This window comes from Hyaena hyaena, unplaced genomic scaffold (assembly GCF_003009895.1).
Source record: "Hyaena hyaena isolate Hyena2069 unplaced genomic scaffold, ASM300989v1 scaffold_228, whole genome shotgun sequence".
NCBI classification, from domain to species: Eukaryota; Metazoa; Chordata; class Mammalia; order Carnivora; family Hyaenidae; genus Hyaena; species Hyaena hyaena.
This window is the reverse complement of record NW_024080860.1, coordinates 998,780-1,020,425: the sequence shown is the minus strand read 5'-3', so window position 1 is coordinate 1,020,425 and position 21,646 is coordinate 998,780. Positions and strand designations below refer to the sequence as shown.

The following is a 21,646-nucleotide window of genomic DNA, read 5'->3' as shown; positions in this document are numbered from 1 at the left end:
CTTGGTGGTCCTAAAAATACAGATCATTGGTGTGATGTTGCTTTAGTTGCCTCAGTGTGGTTAATCTTTGGGATGATGAAGATCGGAACTTTTAGAAATGCCCATGTTGAAAAGCATTAATTCCGGGGCGCCTGGGTGGCTTAGTCGGTTAAGCGTCCGACTTTCGCTTAGGTCATGATCTCGCGGTTCGTGGGTTTGAGCCCCGCATTGGGCTCTGTGCTGACTGCCAGCTCAGTGCCTGGAGCCTGTTTCAGAGTCTGTGACTCCCTCTCTCTCTGACCCTCCCCTGCTCACGCTGTCTCTCTCTCTCTCTCCTAGAAATAAATAAAACATTAAAAAAAAAAGAAAGAAAGAAAAGAAAAGCATTAATTCCTACTGGCCACTCCAGCTTAGAAATACCTTGCTCATCTCTCCATTCTTTCGTATTGCCAGTTGTGTTCGGCCAAACACTGCAACAAGTATGTGTTCTCCCAATTGCTGACGTATCTCTGTGGCCAGACTCAGTCCCATGCCCCTGGTTTTGATTTCCCTTCTGAGGTTTGTAATTCACACGGTCTTAACACAAGAGCAGGAAAGCCTCCCCGTTTCTCAAATGTCACCTTGAAGTTGACTCCCAGTATTCTCCCTGAAGAGGGATGGAACCGAGTAGACAGGATGAGGTGAGAAGGAGAGGGTCAGTCTGATTTCCTAAAAAACTGTTGAGGTAGATCAACCTGGGGCTTAAAATCCCCAGGGTTTGGTACGTATGTAATGTTACATGAGAGATTGTTGACCTTTTGCAACTTAGATCAAAGTCTGGTTTGTCCTCTAGGGGTCTGACCAGATCGTTCTTCAGAACAGTTGTGTGCTAAGCATGTGTCCTTTTCCAGGGAGGAAGCAGGGGCTCAGGCACCACTGATGAGCCGCGGTGTTTTCCTTCTTCGTTGTTCCTTCCACCTCCATCCCCAGCCTCTGTTCTCTTGTCTGTTAATCACTTTAATCAACCAACGGGTCTGTTTGTGTTTTAGTGGCACAAAGATAGGATTAATCCACTGCCATCATCTGGACCATAACAACTCTTCATTGTTTCCTCCTCATAGGTGACAGAGCTGAACGAGCCACTGTCCAATGAAGAAAGAAACCTCCTGTCTGTGGCCTACAAGAATGTAGTTGGGGCCCGCCGCTCTTCCTGGAGGGTCATTAGTAGCATTGAGCAGAAGACATCTGCAGATGGCAATGAGAAGAAGATAGAGATGGTCCGTGCTTACCGTGAGAAGATCGAGAAGGAGTTGGAAGCAGTGTGTCAGGATGTGCTGAGCCTGCTGGATAACTACCTGATCAAGAATTGCAGTGAGACCCAGTATGAGAGCAAAGTGTTCTACCTGAAGATGAAAGGGGACTATTACCGCTACCTGGCCGAAGTAGCCACTGGAGAGAAGAGGGCGACCGTCGTGGAGTCCTCAGAGAAGGCCTACAGCGAAGCCCACGAGATCAGCAAGGAGCACATGCAGCCCACTCACCCCATTCGATTAGGCCTGGCTCTTAACTACTCCGTTTTCTACTACGAGATCCAGAATGCCCCTGAGCAGGCATGCCACTTGGCCAAGACGGCTTTCGACGACGCCATCGCTGAGCTCGACACTCTGAATGAGGACTCCTACAAGGACTCCACTCTCATCATGCAGCTGCTCCGCGACAACCTAACGCTCTGGACGAGCGACCAGCAAGACGACGACGGCGGAGAAGGCAACAACTAAGGCCCCCAGGTGGACTGGCAGCGCACGCTGATGCTCCTACCGCAGTCTTTATTTTTTTCCCATGAGTGGGGGGTCGGGTGGGGGAGGGGAAGGGAGGGACGACCTTCCCAGGGAGAAGCCCACGACCTGTCCTGTCTTTGATCGCCTCTTTGACGTTTTTTGCCAAAACACCACTAGTGGAAAGTCAGGTTAGCTGTGCTGGTATTGGAATAGCAGCCTCACACTGGCGTACGGACTGTTCTGTAGCTGAATGCAGGTGGAGCTGTCTGTCTGGAGTCTAACTTATTGCCAGAGAGTAGGGTTTGGAGTCAAAAAGAAAACTGAAAAATGGAATGGCCCTCATTCAGGAAGTTCTGTGGTTCCAGTAAGGATTTGTATGTACGTACGCTCTTAATCTTAAGTTCTGGGTACTTCCTAGCTCATCTGTTTTTAGCTGTGCATTTTTTTTTTTTTTTCAGGGTGCACTCGACCAGCCAGGGAATAGTTTAAAATCCCAAACTGACAGACTTGGGACAGAAGGTATATTTATCCTTGTGGTTTTAGGCCTCGCCAGTTTTCCGAAGTCTCTGATTAGTTGACAGTATTAACACTAAATTGCAGTTTACAGTATTTCTACATGACAGCCATATGTAACATCAAGCCATCGATTGTGCGTTTTTCTTTGCTAGTTCTTTTGGCTTTCCATCCTTAGTCAGCCTTTACCCAGGTTGGTGTTGCCGTTCCCGGTCTCCTAGGCCAACAAGGCTCACCTGAGGAGAATCCAGGCTACTTTAGGTTTTGGTTAATAGGTGCTTGGCAGGTGGCTGTGGGATTTTTGTCTTTCTTTCCTCTTAACTTCAATCCACCACAAAAATGGATTACTCACTTTAATAGAAACGTTACACACCACAAAAATCGAGAAAATTCAGGTCTGTATGTCATTTATTGTGTTGATATTTTCAGAGAACTCCTGATTTTTAAGCTGCCACAGCTCCTTCCTCAGGGATCATGCTGCCATTTCACTCTTCACTTGAGTGCTCCCCACTGTACCTTCTGCTGGCGGTGCCCAGGAGGGTGGAGACGCTGTTGGGCTGTAAAGGCTGGGCCGTCCTCCTGTGAGAGTCTGCGGTGCAGTGTGTGAAAATTCAGGTGCTAGAAGCTTACCGGTAGAAAAATCCAGAAGGAAGAGCTCTTCTATTCATACACATTTCTGTCCAATTGGGGGAGCCTCCGTAAGCATGTCAGTCTTTCCTCCCTGAAAACACTCCTTCCCCGAGTAATTGTTGTAGGAAGATGAACTAAAATCATCCTCGGATAATAAATAACTCCTGTTTGACCAAAACTTTTTCTATATACTTTTTTTTTTTTTCCTTTTTAACGAAAGCATCAAAGCTGGAGAGTCCTTTTCTCTCTTGCGCGGTTGACGCATGATTTGAAATTGAAGGGAAACTTAACTACCTTACTGTTTCCACAAATTTGTTTTCAGTAAGCCTTCGGTCCTTCATTTCTCATTTTGGAAAAACTGTCTGAAAACATGACCCGTTGAGTGTGTGTTCAGTCTTTTCTAGAAGATCGGTAACAGTGTGAACTCCCAAGACAGGTAATGACGCCAGGCTTGTTTTGTCTGTTTCTTTGTTTTATTTAATCAAGGAGAGGTATGAGTAATAATTGAGGAAACACTGACCGTTGCTTTTGCTGTTACCAAAATTGAACTTAACAGTTAGGAAATGGGTATGTGTGACGGGATCCAGGTGACCGTGAAGATCAGAAGTACGACGAATTGATGCTCTGTGGCATCGCACAGTTTTCCAGCGTGACTTTCCTTAGAAGGTTTCCTCCATATGCTAGAGCAGAAGTCCCAATTAACTGAACCCTAGCCGTAAACTCCTAGAAGAGAGCTGTACAGCTTTTGTGCCATCACTGGGGCCTAAAGTCAATGCCATGGATGGGGAAAGATTGGGGGTGGGGGGAGGGGGTAGGTGGGGCTTTTCCTTAACTTATCTTCATGTCCAGTGAGCAGTGTTGTGTCCTTCCTTGTAGCATTTGGAAATGATTTACTGGAATTACAAAACCTATTTTTTCTTTCAAATTTCAGCTTTGGCTCTGGCTGCTTTTTAGAATAATGCAAGATAAAATTATACCCGAGGGCTAAAAATGAAGAGGGGATGGGAGACTTGATATTTAAGCAGCTTGAATGGTTTCTTTTCTTTTCTTTATTTTTAAAGAAATGCACTTGCCTCTGATACTGTCTCTCCAGTGAAATGATTACTCCTCCATTACTCTATTGATACAATATTGTGCATGCTAGTGTTGTATTTCTATACAGTAGCTTGAAATTTATTAACTTATACTGTAGGTGTTATGTATTCCTATGACAAAAAAATTAAGTCTTCAAATTTTTTAAAGTTTTTTTAATTTAATTTTTCCTTTCGGGGGTACTGTTTGCTCTACCAAATAGTGATCGTAACAAATTGATCTGTTTTGGATGTTGCTATAGTGACATGCAGTTATATATTTTGTTTTTAAGTGGGGGGGGAGCAAAAGAAACACCAGTGTTAGCTTAATCTTAATGTCTGGTGTTTGTCATGGTGAAATTATAACTATTACAGTGTAGGAGAACAATGAATATGTTCTCTGAATGAGCCTCTGTGCTTTTTGTCATGTTATGCAGTGAACTATTTTTAAGGTCTAATCAGTGATTATTTTTCCAACTCCGTGTTTCTCTTAAGGAATTCTTTCACACACGGACCATTCTTAGCAGTTTTCCTCAGTGATGGAATATCATAAATGTGAGTCATTATGTAGCTGTCGTACATTGAGCAAATAAACTTACAGATCTGATGTCAGTGGCACTTAGTTTTATTTAATGAGTTTAATCTCGCTTTGCCTTTGAAGGTTTGCTTGGACGTGGGTGCTCTGTCCCCCCTCTCCACTCAAAGGGTGAAGTTGGACTGGGGGCAAGGGACAAGCCTGTATTGGAAAGCGCCTCTAGCTGGGAGTCAGACCAGGGTTTGCTGACCTTGAAAAATCATTGTACCTTTTCAGCCTCCGTTGTTTCTCTTACAAGAATGAGCATGTTCAAGGAGATCTCTAAAGGTCCTTCTGGGGGTATATCATTTGTGAGAAGCACAGACCTGAGTTTGAATTCTGGCTCCCTTTTGGGAAGCGGGCAAATTACAAAACTTCCGAGGGGCACCTGGGTGGCTTAGTCGGTTAAGCGTCCGACTTTCACTTAGGTCATGATCTCGCGGTTCGTGGGTTCGAGCCCCGCGTCGGGCTCTGTGCTGACTGCCAGCTCAGAGCCTGGAGCCTGTTTCAGTCTGTGACTCCCTCTCTCACTGACCCTCCCCTGCTCACACTGTCTGTCTCTCTCTCTCCTAGAAACAAATAAAAAACATTAAAAAACAAAACAAAAAACTTCCGAGCTTTGGGGTGGGGGTGGTGTGCGTGTGAATGAAAACTGGGTCCCGTATCTGATTCAGTATCTCAGGTGCCCAGTATTGTTGGAGATCTCCTGAAATCTTAGATGAAGTGGTTCTTTACACTTAAAGATGTTCATTAAGTAAAATTGTCTTGTGGTTTTAGCCCCTCTGAGGTGGCCAGCAGCCATAGTTGGTGTGCTTTGAGCTCCCATAGCCTGTGTTGCTGATGGAGCTGTCAGAATGGGGCCACCATGTGAACTGCCTCCCCGGGTATGTTGTGCTGTCTTGCCCTGATCACGGTTGGGGAGGGATATTTGTCTAGAGGAAGGAAGAATGGCAGGACAACGGCTTTCCTCCCATCAGCTTGGGTGCACTCCAGCAGAGTGCTGGAGGGTGGATCTTTTTTTTTTTTTTTTTTTAACTTTTTGAGTAATCAGAATTCACATTTTAGGAATAACAATTTGTGCAACCAGGTTTTTGCCATGTGCTGGATGAATTCACCCATGTTGGCTCATTTGTCACTCAGAACCACCCTGAGAGTGCCCCTGTAGGCATAGCTGTGGAAATCGAAGTGGCTAGTGTGTGCCCAAGTTCCCAAGATGTCAGAGCCCCAGTCCTGGGCCTTCCTGAGCTTGGCCTACTGACACCAGGCTGCTTTTGCTCAGCCCAGAAGACTAAAACTGAGCATTCTTAGTTAGCATCTTAGTTCAGCACATGGTGACTGAGCTCTTTCAGTGCAGGAGATACTGAGGGTATAGACCATCAGACGACATCTTACCAATCGGACAGTAGAGATGCGGGCATCATCAGAGCAAACGTGGTTAAAGTCACGGGCTCCCCAAGGCTCATCAGAAAGAAGAGTTAGCTCCTGGAAGGTGCTGCCATTACACTCTTGTTTCTTCTATGCAACTTCCCATTATGAGTGCCTGGAATTTGTTCAGAGTACTTTGACGTACACTTAAATCTCTCTTGAGAGAGAATGCTGTCTGTTACTTCATTTCTATCCAGTTTTGAAGAGTATCAAACCCCAGATACTAAAAATAACTCCTTTGTTTTATAAAAACCCCATTACATGTTAAGTGACAATTTCAAGAACAGTAATTGTGTCCCACCCCACCCCCGCAAAAGAACAGGAGCATTGTTGTAGTTTCTTGATCTCTTAGTAGAGGTCAGCTGGGCTCTCTATATCTGCTCCTGCGCTCAGTCTGTTGTGATATTTTTTTGAGCTGAAGTATTTGGGAAGAAAAAAAAGAAGGATTAGTTGAAGTGGATGGCCTTTTAAATAAGAGTGTTAAGGTCAAGTAAGTTCTAGTCCAGGAACCGAAGGCACCAGTGATCAAGATCCTCTTCCTCCACGCACTCCAGAATGTAGAAAATAACTGATCGTGTGAAGCAATTAAACAAACGGGTAGGGGTAGGAGAGCAGTTATGAAGAGTAGATCCGCTCTGCTTGGGGCATCCATAAAGCAGAATTTTCCACTCCAAGGGTGGGGCGGGAGGGCCGTCCAACGAGATTTAGTGGCAGGGGACTTCAGTGTCGCAAGTAAGTTGCTGTTGAGTGCTGGGGCAGTTTTCCCGCACTCTATTTATGTGGAATTACCACACGCGTTGGCCTCTGCTCTGGTCAGCTGAGACTGCGTGTTGACACGCACTGGCTGATCGGAGTGACTAAGAATGGCAGCTGCCGCCTCCTGGGTGTACGGTTCTCAATGCAAGCTTGGAGAAACAGACTGCTAAAAACCAGCCTGGGTAACACTGGTCTAATTCTAGGAGTTGACATTAAGTGGTAACCCAGCCTCATCAGAACATTAGAATGTGGTATACCAGCTTGCTAATTAGCCTGCTGGTTTGAATTTTCCAGTTCTGGTTTGGATCGGGATAAATGGTTGAATCTGAACAGCCACAAACTCTACCTCTAATTAACCAGATACCTGTGGTAAGGGAGAGAGGGGGCGGGGGCCAGAGTGGCTTGGTTGGGGTGACAAGAGTCTTCAGTACCAGGTCAAGTTTGTAGGTATCTTGTGTTTGTGCTTCACCCATACCTGGCAAGACAAATGGGTCAAGATTTCCCATTTTAAGTAATACTCTGAGGTGGCATTCGGTTATCCACCTGTGGGAGAGGAAAGTCAGGAAATTGGGGGTACATTACCTGATTTTTTGGCTTTTGTATCCAAAGGTGGTACAGGCACATTAAAATACAAAAGGGTGTGGTCTAAAACAGGCTTTTGTATTGTATTGCCTTTGAGCTAAGAATGGTTTTCCATTTTAAAAGGGTTGTTAAAAAAAAAAGTGCAAAGGGACAGTATATTGCCCATGAAACTTAACATGTTTACCATCTGGCCAGTAGTTTGGTGACCCCTGGTTTATCAATAACTCACTCTCCCACATCCTTTTCCCAGCCACCCATTTCCTCTTCCTAGAGGTGAACCTCTGTTCTCTCTCCTTCCTTATCTGGCTCAGTTTCAGACAGTAGAGTTGACTCTGGCTTTGAGATGGAAGGATTTCTGCTTCTGAGCAGTCATGACTATTGGTCCATAAAAGGTTTTGCCTTGTTATTTTACATATGGCTAATTGAAATTTGGTGGTCCCAGTAAGTATTTATTACTTGGGTACTTTAAACCCCGTTTAGGGGCACCTGAGTGGCTCACTGTATTAAGCATCCAACTCTTGATTTCAGTTAGGTCCTGATCTCAGGGTTTGTGAGTTTGAGTCCCCGGTTGGGCTCCACGTTACTAGCGCGAGGGCCTGCCTGGGATTCTCTCCCTCTCTGCCTCTTCCCTGATTGTGTCCTCTCTCATTCTCTCTCAAAATAAACCTTAGTGGGGAAAAGTTACTTGAGGGGCGCCTGGGTGGCTCAGTCAGTTAAGCGTCTAACTTCAGCTTAGGTCATGATCTCACTAGTTTGTGAGTTTGAGCCCCAGGTAGGGCTCTGTGCTGACACCTCAAGAGCCTGGAGCCTGTTTCGGTTTCTGTGTCTCCCTCTCTCTGCCTCTCCCCCACTTGTGGTCTGTCTCTGACTCTCAAAAATAAATGTAAAAAAAAAAAAAGTTACTCTAAAGATTTAACTCCCATTTAAATGGTAGCTGGGTGGGGCACTGAACCACCAGCATTTTATTTTGAAAAATTTCAAACAAAAAAACTGAAAAGAATGGTAAAACCAAGTACCCACTACTTAAGCAGTTAACATTTTGTCATATTTGCTTTCTATTTCTCTGTATCTTGTGGAACCTTGAAAGCACTGATATTTACTCCCTATACTCTCAAATAGAAGGACATTCTCTTACATAACCACTCCATTGTCAGCAGACCTAAGGAAGTCAACAGTAATTCCCTAATGTCAGTCCATACTCAGGTTTCCTCAAGTTATCCCCCAGTGTCTTTTTGATGGCTCTAACCACACCCCATCCCTATCCCCAACTCAGATCTAATTAATTGAATTTCATTGTTAGGTTTCTTTAGCCTCTATTCCTTCCATCTCTTTTCTTTTATGATAATGGCTTTTTCCAGAAACTAGGCATCTTCAAGAGAGGGTCTTTTTTAGAGATTTCATCTAAGTTAATCTCTACACCTCACATGGGACTTGAATGTAACAGCTCCCAAGAGCAAGAGTTGCACACTCCACTAACTGAGCCAGCCAGGTGCCCAGCATTATGGAATGTCCCATTTCTAGGTTTGACCAGCTGTTTCCTCCTGTGTCATTTAATATGTTCCCATCTTTGGGTACTTTTTTTGTCTTGCATAAGGATTTTGCTTTGCCTCCCCGTCTAGTCTTCAGTGGTTTACGTGAAATTGAATGGGATCCTCGTATTGCTCTCCAGGGAACCAGGTAATCTTAAGCAGTAGACAGCACCTGGGCCTGTTACCGGAGCATACTGGACAGGCTAGAGGGAGTGCCTGCCACCCAAGGGAGCCTGAGTCTTCTAGGCTAAGTCTCCTTTCAACCCTTTCCTGCCTCCGCCAGGTGGAGAATGTATTATGTAGGCCTTGACCTTACAAGCCAGGACATGTGCATCCCACATGGTGAGTCCTGGTGCAGTTCTCCCCCTGTGCCTGGGGAAGGTGGTAAAACTGCAGTCCATCATGGTGACCATCCCAGGAATTCTCAGGAACAGGCGGGCATGTCCTAGAGGCTGCCTTCATATTGATTCTACATCAGGAAAATGAATCTAGACTTGTTCTAAACCAGCCTTGGTGTAAACTGGTTCTTCCCACAACGATGGACAAATCTCCCTAATTAACTGACTCTTAGGGACCAGGAGGAGACCTCAAACCCTTCCACCTCTTAGGCCCTAAACCTGAAGCCAGATTTTAGGGACGGGGTTTTGATGGCTGGTGGGTTCCTTAAAGCCTGGTGGAAAACTCATTCTGGATTCCGTTAGGTTATCAAAGCATATTGACTTCTCCATTTATTTGCAAACTGTGCAGTTTTAAAAACCTTCTAAATTTTTTTTAGCAGGCTTTGTACCCAGTGTGGGGCTTGAACTCACAACCCTGATAATCAAGACCTGTGCTGAGATCAAGAGTTGGACACTTAAACCTGACTGAGCCACCCAGGCGTCCCTGAAAACATTTCTTTTTGGGAATGTTGTGGTCCCTCCGTGATGAGTTCCAGGATGCAGAGGATTTGAGTTGTGGGCAGACTGAAACCTACTCTCTTGCCCCAAATTTGAAGATTGCATTAGAAACAGACAAGATAGATTTAAGTCATGGCTGGGTAGCCGGCTAAAAAGGATGAGCAGCTAATGGATGACTCATTTTGGGGCGAGTCCCTTTACATGCAGTTCCTAAATTCTGTCCAGATCCCCAGCATCAAACAGCTACTACATCTCACTGCTGGGCAAAAGCAAAAGGACCAGTAATAATTGCTCCCCGAAGTATATTAGGACTTGAAGGTTTTTTTAGCCTAGTGGTGACAGGGCCAAAATAACCTGCACAGCAGAACTAAAAACAGCCTTGGTCCATCCCTCATGCCTTCTCCCCAAAACTGCCCAAAATGACGACTGGTCAGGCCGCTCCTGCACCATTATTTTGGGGTACCAAATGGTTTGCTGGGCCCTGGAGTCGGGGCGCGTGCAGCGCGGGTTGGGTGGTTCGTTATCCACCTGGGCCGGGCCCCGCCTAGGCGCTGTCCCCCGCTGGGCCCCGCCCAACGCTGCGGCAGGTCCACGGAGCCCCACCTTTCCCGGGCCCAGGTCCCTGTCCCCGGGATTCCGCCGGGTTCTACTTCTGCAAGCCTGTGCGACACCCGGGCTGGACTCAGACCTCTGGGTCCCCCTAGCGCCAACCCACGTCGAAAGAGCTGCACAGCCACGCGCACGCCCCAGAGGCGATTGCGCCCACGGTCCCGCCGCGGGACTAAGAACGAGCCCGCGCGCGCAGTGAAGAACTGGGGTGGGAGGGGTTTGCGCGGGGGGGGGGGGGCAGTCTGACCAGCCGGAATCGCGAAGGTTCCAGGACCAGCCAGACGCCGGATGTGAGCTGGGCGGGACACGGCCCGCCTTCCAATCTCGGGCAGTGGCGAGAGCCAATCACGGGCCAGTCTGCCCCGCTCCTCCAATGGTCGGCCTGTTGCTAGCCCTGCTCCAGACTCTGCCCGCTCAGCTGCCCGGCTCCGATTCGCTCCCGACCCCGAGCCCCTCCCACTTGGTTCTCCCTCTTCCGCCCTCCCCCAGCCCGCCTCAGCTTTCCTCGTGCGCGGCCGTCAGCCAGAGTAACCTGGTCTGGGCTGTGTGGGCTGTTTTTCTGCCGTCTAGGCAGTTGGTCATGTTTCTGTGTCTGTCCATTGCCGTGGTCGGTGGAAGGAGCGCGTTAGAGTTGACAGGGCCTCAGGCGTCAGCTTTCCCCCTGTGTGCCTGCCCTTCAGTTTGTCATCCGTCACCAGCCCCAGGGGCCTGCGTTTCCCCCAGATGGCAGCGGAGGAAGCCGGGCCACAGCCTGCTCGACCCGCACAGCTGCCGAAGGGGCTCAGGACCGGGGGCGACCTGGGTCTGTCACGTGCTGGCCCCATACACCCATAACGCGGCGTCCGGATGCCCCGAAGCCACCCTGCCTGTCTGCTATTCAAGTCTTCTCCTGCGTCACCTGCCTCACGTCGCAGCCTCGTCCTCCTTGGGCGAGTGCTTGGTCCACCCCTGAAAGCCCTTCCTTCCCCCTACCCCCCACTCCTTTGAAGAGAGACTCCCAACTTGGAACTGAGTGGTGGCCGCCCAGGGCCAACCCCAGAATCCGACAAGGCGGGGGGAATGTTAGGGGAAGCACGCACCCCAATCTCCGCCCTAAGCATCTCCCCACGTAGACCTCGTAAAACCCGAGGACCCGGGGCGGGAGACGGGTGGGTCAGCCTCAGCTACTTTCAGGAAGGTGAAGTTTCTGTCAACCAGCCACGTCTGTCAGGCTCCACACGAAAGGGCAGAAAGCTTGTGAGGTCAGGGTTTGAATGCCCACCCTACCCCGTCTCAGCCGAGTGCTGTAATCTCTCAAGTTCCTTAGCCTTTCAGGCAGTTTGCATTATCTGTAAAACGGGGCGAATGCAGTCTACCTCATAAATGCCTAGTGCAGCTGGGTGTTCACTGTGCGCCTCGGCCCTGTGTCCGAGACTTGTATTAATTCACGTAACCAGCTTCACTTTGCAGAGGCAGAAACCAAGATCTTGTAACTTACCCACGTTTCCGCAGTTAGTATGTGGGCCCAAGAAGGAGTTGAACCCAGGCAGTTTTGACCCAGTGGCAGAAGTCATAACCACAATCCTCTGCTGCCTCTCAGTGGCATAGGGTGGCTGTGAGGGTTTCCTAAGCCAAGGAGTGATTGGCAGCCAGCAGGTGCCCAGTGCATGCCAATTGTGATAAGAGAAACAGTGGCGAACATCTATGCAGCAGGGCAGAGAAGGGGCTCTGGGCCCCAGGCCTTGGCTGCCACACCCTGCAAGGGCAGGGAAAGGGGTGGGTGGCAGCCTAGGGGGTGAGCTGGGTCCTCCAGATAGGAACTTCTAGGAGGCTTGAGGGCTCTCAGAGAAAGGCCCAAGGCAGAGAACAGGGCCAAACGCATGGAAGGTGCGGGGTCGAGGGTGTCAGTCTCCTGCCCCATTTCTGCTCTGGGCCTGGCAGGACCTAGAAGGTGAGCAGAGACCCCTGAAGGTTCTGGGGTAGACAGTGTTAGCTCTCTGGGAGAGCACCAGGGGGCAGTCATTGACTGTCCTCTCTGGGCCAGGAAGCGGGAAGGGGAGGGTGGGGACACCCAGCCCCAGGGGGTCGGCAGGGGGCAGTCAGAGCCTGCCTTGGCACTGCTCCACCCCCTCACAGGTTGGGCCTAGGCTAGGCTTCCTTTCTGGAGTTGGCCAGCACCAGCCAGCCCGAGGCCCCAGCTCGCAGGGCCTGCAGCATGCTTGGTGGGGATTGGTTTGTCCTCCTCCAGAACCTCTCTTCCACCCAGGAAGCTCCAGGACCCCTGCTGAAGGACTGGCTTGTGGGGCCACTCCTAGGGTTCAAGGCTTTCAGTCTGGTCAGGCCTAGAGAAGGGGATTTTGGGCAGGCCCGCTGAGGGGATTGTAAAAGAATAGCTTACCCATCAGGGCTCAGAGAGAAGTAGGGGTGGAGTTCAGATGGGGAGAGGGGCTCAGAGGATTGAAGGGGGCATGGTGACGTGAGAAAGTACAGTGGTGGAGGGTGGGGTCCAGTGAAAAAGGGAGAACTCTGAGAAGGGGGGGAGGTTTGGAGAAGGGGCTTGGAGAGGGATGTAGTGAGGGGTGGGTCTGAGTAAGGGGGGTGCAATCAGAGACCGGGAAGACCAGCAGGGCAGTAGATCAGAAGGGTCTGGGAGAGGGCTGGAAGAGGGTGGGCGAATTCAGAGAGGGAGGAGCTTAGGGGAGAGGGTTCGCTGACCTCTCTGGTCATTCATTCACCTAAGTAAGTCCCTCCCTTTCCCTGTCCCATTGTCCCGCCAGTCTGAACACACAGACTCGGCCACCCTGGAAGGACTTTCAGAAAAGCTTTCAACCCATCTTGTGGACGAGGGGAAGGGTTATCTGGACCTGCCCTGGGGTCAGGGCCAAGACTGAACGCCTTCCTTCCTTCCCCATGCTAGGCCCTTGTTGGTCCTGCAGCGAGCTGTTCTTATATCCTTGGGCACCCCTGGGACTTTGGCCTTCCTACCATTGTTAGGAGACCCTGGGCAGCTGCCAGTCCTCCTGATTCTCCCTTGATGCCCATCTTGACAACTCAAGGCAGGAGGGGCCTCGGAGGTCACCCAGACTCTCAAAATGGAAACAGCCCAGAGTAGGGTGGGCCCCAGACCATATCTCCCAACAGGGACAGAGCTGGCCTTAGCCCAGTGCTTTTCCCTGAACACTAGAACTGCTTCTGCCACTTTTTTTTTTTTTAATGCTTTATTTTTGAGACAGAGAGAGACAGAGCGTGAGCAGGGGAGAGTCAGAGAGAGAGGGGGACACAGAATCCGAAGCAGGCTCCAGGCTCAGCTGTCAGCACAGAGCCTGACGCGAGGCTCGAACCCATGGACCATGAGATCATGACCTGAGCCAAAGTCAGACACTTAACTGACTGAGCCACCCAGGCACCCCTCTGCCACTTTTTTAAAAAGTTTTATTTATTTACGTAATCTCTACACCCAACCTGTGGCTCAAACTCTTGACCCTGAGGTCAGGAGTCATATGTTCCCCCGACTGAGCCAGCCAGGTGCCCCTCAATCCATTCTTTAATCCAGCCTTCCTATTAAGTTCTGCCCTGTTCAGCCCGGGGGTGGGGGTAGACTTTCTTCCTCTGAGGCAGCCCCCTGGACAGCTGGTGCCACATCTTGATCCAACCACTGCAACCAGTTTGGACAGGGTGGTTATACCAGGCTGGTGGGTGTGCAAGGCTGGAAGGAAGGGTGGCAGGGGCCATTATGCTGCAGAGATCCCTCCCAGGGCTGGTGGATTTTCCCCAAGGTATTGAGGAACCCTGGCTGGGCATTTGACTTTCCCTTGCCCTTAGTCCGCCCCTCAGAAGAGATGGAGGTGGCTGGCCGGCCAGTGAGGCTCTTCTGCCCTCCATGCTCCTACATGAACCACCCAGCAGTTCTGTTATTGATCTGAAGTTGTCCGTTCTTCAACTAGCCTGGGATTCCTGGCATTTTTCATGCTACCAGCTCTCCCAGCACAAGGAATGGTTGGCAGAGCCATCTCCTAAGAAGCCCACGAGAACATGGCTCATCCTGGGGATACAGAGATGCACACAGTGAAATGCAGAGTCACCTGGCTAGGTGGAAGAGGTGGGGAGGACCCAGAGCCCTTAGCTGAGAGGATCGTGCTGGGGTTGGAGATATTTCCCATGCGTGTGGGTCTCCCCAGTGGGGAGCTTCCTCAGGGCTGGCACACCGGGCCATCATCTGTCTGGTGGACAGACAGAACACGTTTTGGGGTGGGGGCCACTTTCCTGGGAGGGCAGCATGGGAGTGGGTCTTAGCTCCCATTTCACTGGGTTTGAGCTGCCAGGCCCAGTGCCACATTCTGGCTGAGACCAGCGTAGGCTTGCCCTCACCTGTGCAGCTTCCTCCCTGCTTTGGTCCTGAGCTGGCAATGCAAGTCTGGGCATTTGCATGGGGTGGTGGGGCAGGGTGGGGAGGTGTAGGGGAGTCCGAGGTAAAGTGAGCAGATAGGACCCTGACCAAGCCTGATCCCCTGCCAGGAGACTTTGGGTGGCTGCCAACAGACCAGGGGGGCCTGGGTTTCTATCAACCCCCATGGCCAGTTTCTGGGCTGAGCTCCAGCCGTGCCTGATCCTCTTCTCCTTTCTCTGGCTGCCCCTCCCCCATCACACAAGTGCTCTGACCGTACCCTTTGGACCCAACACTAGGGTCCTCTGCAGCCATTCTCCAGACAGCTTTTGCTTCCTACCCCAACCTCTCCACAGAGCAGTCTGCCTGGCAAACCCCGGGTAGATTTTGTAGCAGGGAAGATGATGCTATCTGGAAACAATTCACTCCCCTGGCAGCAGAGGTCTGGGGGTCCACCTGGCCTAATGGAGACTGAGATCAGCAACCCTGTGCAGGAAGCCACAAGAGTCAAGGGCTCAGGGGGCCTCAGCAGATCCCTTTCTTCCCCTGCGCCCACACCCCCACATTCCAGTCTGTCACCCCACACCACAGAGCCTGCTGCTGATCCATCCTGGCACCTGCCCTCCTTTTCCTCTCCCCATGCCCTCGACAGCACACTGTCCCCTGCTTTTTTGACTGGTTCCTGCCAACCACTCTCCTCTAAGATCTGGGTCCTTGTTTCTTAAGCAGGGATGCTTAGGGAATGCCTGGGTGGCTCAATCTGTTAGGTGTCTGACTCTTGATCTCGGTTCAGGTCATGATCTCATGGTTAATGAGATCAAATCCCATGTCCACCTCTGTGCTGACAGCTCGGAGCCTGCTTGGATTCTCTCTCTCTCCGTCCCTATCTCTCTTGTACTCTCTCTCTGTCTCTCTCAAAATAGGTAAAATCAACTAAAAAAAAAAAAAAAAAAAAGAAAAGCAGGGATGCTTAAACCTCTCTGGCAGTGGTCACCTGCACCTAGCGTGGCCTTAAGGGCCTACTGAGAGAGGCCCCACCCACCTCCCTCACTTGCCCTCTTGCTTTCCTTCCTCCAGTCTGACCTTGCCAGCTTGCCAGTCTGGCCTATGCGATTCACCCTTGTTTATCCAAAGGCCACTTCTGGAAGTCCCTTTTTCCTACTCCACCAAGACCCCACAAGATGTCCTGTTCCCCTCGCTAATGGCATAATGCTGCTTGTCACTGAGCTGTTTCCTCCATTTGGCTCCTTGAGCAGAGACTTGGACTGACTGGCTGGGTCCTAGGCCCAGAGGCAGTGCCAACAGGGACGGCAGATTTCACAACTGGGAGGGAGAGAGAAAAGGAGAGACCCAGGGAGTGGCCTGGAACTGAGGATGGCTTGTGCACTCCACAGATCCTAGGGCAGCTGGAGCTGGTGAGAGGTGACCAGAAGCCACAGGGACTTGAGGTCCTCGAAGGAGCTTTTATCATCAGCCTGTAGCATAGAGCATTGCCCCTCAGGCACTCTTTGGCTGAGCAGAGGGGCCCTGTGGCTAGCATTCATTGAGTCAAGGCCAATGTCTTGAGTCTGCAGACCTGAAGGACATCAGAGGCTTTTAGAGAGGGACCCATTGAAAATGAGAAAAAGGCCTAGAGAAGCTTGGGAATGCTCCTGTGCCACAGCAGGTGTCCCAGTGTCCAGTGCCAGCCTGTCCCAGTGGAGACCCGCAGACATGAGCCAGCCAGCCCTGTCCCCTCTACCCAGGGGTGCTGGTCCACTCTGAGTGGTGGTGCTCTGGGCATAGGGCCAGCCCAGGCTCAGACTCTCCTCTTGTCTCCACCCCATGGTGGCCCAGGCAGGCTCCAGCTTCCTTGTCTCCTACTTTCGTTTCCTCTGGAACCTGGGGCCGGTTTCCTTGGCAGGAACTGAATTCCTCCCCTCCTATCTACCCTGTGCCCAGCTGTGTCCCAGATGATGGCTTGAACCCTCAAGACCTCAAAGCTGCTGCCCTTGGACTCACTCCTATTAACAGGCACTGACAGGCCCCTGAGTGCTGACCTCTACCTGCCCCAGGCTGTGCCCTTGGACACTGGGCCCCCTTGGCCCCCTTGAGCAGCCCTGGACCATAGGCTCGCTGCATTCCCGTCCTCCTGCTGTGGCCCCACCAAGCCTCTTTCAGTTGTACTTCAAGCTTGAAGCGTGGGATGCTTCAACATCCCCTCCTCCTCTTCAGCCTTCCTGTCTGAGCTAATCTGCCCTCCCCTGCCTGTGGCACCCTGATGTCCCCTCCAGGACTAGCTGTGTGGACCCGGGCAAGTCTGTTCACTTCTTTGAGGCTGGCCGCGCCCAGGTGGTAGGCAGGACCAGCCACACCTCTTCGCAGAGTTGACGCGAGGGTTACCTTGTCAAAGCTTGGCACCAGCTTTCCCACGCTCTCAGTTTGCTGGCAGCCTTGCTACCATTATTCTCTCCAAGACGTGAGGAGGCAGCCACACCCCTGGAGGCCAGGGCCATCCTGCTGTCAGCCAGAAGGGAGCTGGCGAGCCCTGGACAGGCTGATGCAGTTGGGGCCACAGGAATGTGGACACGTCCAGGAGACACCGGAGATGCGGCATGTGTGCTGTCAAGGAGGAGGAAGGCAGATTGAGGAGATAGGAGCCCGGGAAATGAATAGTGACCCGGGTGGGTAGACAGGGCAGTGCCCTGGCCAATAGAACAGGCCCAGACCCGTGCTGCCAGCTGGGCCAGCACAACCCTCGTTCCATGTGTTTATTTATTTCCCTTGTTGGTCTCCCTCCAGGTCCGGTGAGGCCTCCAAGGGCAGAGACCTGCTCTGGCTCCCTGCCTGCCCCAGATTGTGCTCCCCCAACAGGGAGCCCACACCAGGGAGTGGCAATTAAGGAGCTGGCCAGTGTGGAGGGTAACTAGTGCGTGTGTGTGCGTGTGTGGACGTGTGCGTGTGGCTGCTCTGAGACCCTGGGAAGGTCGGGCTGTGGGCTTCGAACATCACAGTGTCTTCTGGCAGCTTCAGGCTCTGTGGCCTTGTAGGTGGAGATGGTGTGGGGTCTCTTGTCTTAGAGACTTCAGACTGGGCTCCCAAACCCCCATCTGCTCTGTCCCTCTCCTGGCTCCCTCCAAACCTTTCTTGGGCCAGGTGAAATGAGAGGGTGGTGGGTAGGATGAGGGCCAAGGAGAGGGCCAAGGGCGTGACTCCTCCTTCCTGGGCTAGTCAAGCCAGGCCCTTCCTGGAGCGCAGGTCTTACCTGTCAGGGTCTTTGCCTCTCTTCCATCAAAGCCTGGGCCGCACTGCCCTCACTCTCCGCAGAGCACCCTTGACCCAAGAGCCCAGGCCTCCTCCCTATATGCAAGGGCATTGGGAGACGGAACTTTTTTAAAAAGTTTCTTCTAATGTTTTATTTATTTTTGAGAGAGAGAGACAACGTAAGCAAGGGAGGGTCAGATAAAGAGGGAGACAAAGAATCCAAAGAATACAGGCTCCAGGCTCTGAGCTGTCAGCACAGAGCCCAATGCGGGGCTCGAATCCGGGAACCGTGAGATCATGACTTGAGCCAAAGTCGGATGCTCAACCGACTGAGCCCCCCAGGCACCCTGGGAGATGGAAACTTTGAGGTCAACCTCCTCTCAGACAGTCACCTGGAGTGCTTCACCTCCCATACCTTCTACAAACAAGGTAGATTCTCCCTGCCCCACCTCTCAGGGAGAATTGTGAAGTCTCACTGAAGTCAGCAAAGGACTCTGACCCCTTCCCTGGCCCTGCTCTGTCCCCCTGCACCTGACTCCAGCCTCAGAGTCTCTGCCTGCCCCAGCCTGGACCTGGCTTCCCCCATCACTGCTGGTTACAATCATTACTCCTCTCTTAATGGAATCAGAGCTGGGGACACGGGTAGGCCCCCTTGCTGTGCGCCAACGCACACACAGGGCCCAGCATGGGGCTCGGCACACAGGGAAGCTGCAACAAACGTGATCAATGTGGGAGCCAGCAAATGGCACGGAACCTGAGGCTTCCACAAACACCATGATCTGAGGCAATGGCTGGCAGTTGCTTCCAACTTTATTTGAGAAAAACAGAAGGTAAATGTATCAAAAGAGCACACAGGTTGGCGGGTGGGGACGGTCAGTGACGGCTACTGAGGTGGCAGGGTGGACGGCAGGGCTAAGGCCTTTACTTGGCTGCAGGCTGCTCCGACTTCCCAGCTTCTGGGCCCCCAATCTGGGCACGTGCCTCGAAGGTGACAGGAATAGTGATTTCTGCCGACTGTGTGGTGGACTTGGGCATGGGGGCCTCCACCGTGAGGGTGCCCTCAGGGGACAGGGAGGAGGAGACCAGGGTGGGGTCCACACCAGGGGGCAGCCTAGATGGGCAGAGGAGGAAAACAAGAATTACACATCCGGGCCTCACTGCCTTCTCCACCCTGCACCCCTCTTCCCGCAACCCTCCATCTGGGGCCAAGACTCACGTGTATTTGCGAGTGAAGCACCGGGAGATGTAGCCGTGCTCGTCCTGACGCTCTTCGTGCTTGCCTGGGAGGGGGGGGGGGGGGGGGAGAAGGAGGTCAGAAGCTGCGGGAAAGGGCCTGCCCGAATCCACACATGCCCCAGTGAGTGGCCGGACTAACCCCAAGGCCCCTCAGAAGCTTCTGGAAAGTTGGGTTCAGGGCTCTGGAGGGTGGGGTGGGGCGCCGCGCCAAGGATGTGCACACGCCCCCTCTGCGGACCTGGGCTTAGGGCAAGAAGCAGGAACAACGCCAGTCCCCTTTGCCAGGGCCTGCGGGTGCCCTCCGCGGAGACCTGGTCATTTGGGGGCGGGGCTGCAGGTCTCCTTCAGAAGGGGCCACTTCTTCCCTCAAATAGAGCGTTTTTCGGGCCAGAAGGGCTCTGAGGAAGTACACGCACTCCTCTTTCCGGAGACAGGGCCAGAGCCCGGGGGCAGGGTGAGTCCCAAGTCTTCCGGGTCCCTGGTGGAGTTTCCCTGCCCGGTTCCCCGCGCCCACGGCTCCCCCCCCCGCCGCCAGCGTGATCCCCGCAGGGCCGGGGGCTCACCAGTGATCTCCACCACGCCGTCCTTGGTCTTGACCGTCAGCTCCTCGGGGGCGAAGTGGTTGACGTCCAGGGACACGCGCCAGCGGTCGGCCGTCTGCCGGATCTCCGAGACGCCGCTGCTGAGCTGCCGGCTGAGCGCGCGGCTGTAGGCGGGCGCGGCGACCGCGGCGGGGCCCTCGACCGCGGGCAGCGGGCGCACGTAGCCCGGCCAGCCGCTGTGGCCGAACCACTGCGCCCACTCCTCGGGCAGCCGGGGCAGCCCGAAGGCCTGGTCGAAGAGGCGGCTGTGGGCTGGGTACCAGTCGCGGAAAGGGTCCCAGCTGGGGCTCCGCAGGAGCGAGAAGGGCACTCGGCGCTCGGTCATGCTGGCTCCGCTCCGCGCGTCTGGCTGAGGCTTGGAGAAGTGCGGAGTGTCGGCCCCGCAGCGCTTTTATGCTTCTCCAGCCGGGTATTTTTAGCAGGCGGTGTTTCAGGTCTCTATTAAAGGCAATGACGGGCTGGGGGCAGCCCCTCCCCCTGCATTCCTCCCCTGCACTGGGGGCGGGGGCGGGCGGAGGAAGGCCCTGCCCACATCTGGAACCTTCTCTCGTTGGAGAAAACAAATGACTGGAGCACCGGTGCTGGTGCAGTGCCCACTGCCGGACACTCGTAGCCCTGGACGGTAAAGCGCTGGGCCGCGGCTGGTGGTCAGTCCTATCCTTTTGCCCGGGAGGACAAAGCCCAGAGAGGCTGGGCTGCTTGTCCCAGGCCACATGTATCTAGAAGTGGCAGAGCCAGGATTTGAACCACAAGGTGTCTGTGAAATAATGTCTTAAAAAGCAGCTTGGTGTTATCGATAAAAGTGTGGGCTCTGGAGCCAGACTGTCTGACTTCACATCCTGGTTCTGCCACGAACCGGTTGGATGTGTGCAAGTCAGACTCGGTGCCTCAGTTTCCCTGTCTGGAAAATGGAGATGATGATGATGATTACAAAATGCTTATGTCACTGGGTGGATGTGAGGGTTCAGCAACTTAAAGCAAGTAGAGACTTTAATCCAGGGCCTGGTACCTGCTTATTGTTCATTGTTGTTATTTTATCTGTCTGCAGTGGAAGGGGGGGAAGAGGAAGGAGAGTGTGTAGGTATCCCTGTTGCAGAAGCAGTGACCCAGGTCAGAAAGCCAGTGCTGAGAGGGAGTCAGGAGGAAAGTTGTTGCAAGTCCCCCCATAGATCTTATTTTTCCTTGAGGAGCCCTGGACAGGGAACTTGAAAGGCAGTAACCGTGAATTTAGCTTGGGCTTCGCTGTTGACTTACTGTGATTTGGGGCAAGGCCCCTCCTTTCTTTAGACCTCAGTTTCCTTTTTTTGCAGATTGTTAACTCAAAGTCCCTTTTGCTTAGGATTCCCACGGGACCAAGGGAGGGAGAGTGCTAGGCAATACATTTGGCTCAAACTTGCTTGGAGCCTGAGGCCTGCCCTTTGACACCACTCTCTCCCACCTCCTGTGAGATCCAGGCCCCCATCTCCCACCTCTGGGAGAGGGTGCTGCCCCTAGGCTCCACCCATAACCCTGACATTCCCTGCCTTCCCTCTCCTGCCTTCATAAGCACGACCTCTCTCCATTCTTCCGTCTCCTGAGTTACCCCCTATTATCCCTTCTTTTTATTATTTTTTAAATGTTTATTTATTTTGAGACAGAGAGAGAGCATAAGCAGGGGAGGGGCAGAGAGAGAGGGAAAGAGAGAATCCCAAGCAGGCTCCATGCTGTCAGGGCAGAGCCCGATGCGGGGCTGAAACCCACAAACCATGAGACCATGACCTGAGCTGAGATCAAGAGTCAGATGCTTAACCGACTCAGCCACCCAGGCGCCCCATCCCTCCATTTTAGATGAAGAAACTGGAGTTCAAAGAGATATAGTGACTGGCACACTGTCTCCTGTAAG

General features: G+C 52.2%; 2 protein-coding genes across 2 annotated transcripts in view; one reads left to right on the top strand and one right to left on the bottom strand.

Annotated features, from left to right (window-relative positions):
• Positions 1-4,556, top strand: part of YWHAG (tyrosine 3-monooxygenase/tryptophan 5-monooxygenase activation protein gamma) — a 29,244-nt gene extending 24,688 nt beyond the window's left edge. Inside the window, exon 2 of the mRNA XM_039243514.1 lies at positions 1,080-4,556. Coding sequence (XP_039099445.1) covers positions 1,080-1,736 — 657 coding nt within the window. The 3' untranslated portion in view covers positions 1,737-4,556. The remainder of the gene's footprint in view (positions 1-1,079) is intronic.
• Positions 4,557-18,718: 14,162 nt separating this feature from the next.
• On the bottom strand, positions 18,719-20,182 carry HSPB1 (heat shock protein family B (small) member 1). Its single transcript, XM_039243454.1, has 3 exons — positions 19,726-20,182; positions 19,143-19,206; positions 18,719-19,037 (listed from the first exon to the last, which is right to left on the bottom strand). The coding sequence occupies exons 1-3, from the start codon at positions 20,087-20,089 to the stop codon at positions 18,848-18,850; spliced, it is 618 nt and encodes a 205-aa protein (XP_039099385.1). The 5' UTR covers positions 20,090-20,182; the 3' UTR covers positions 18,719-18,847.
• Between the last annotated feature and the right edge of the window lie 1,464 nt (positions 20,183-21,646).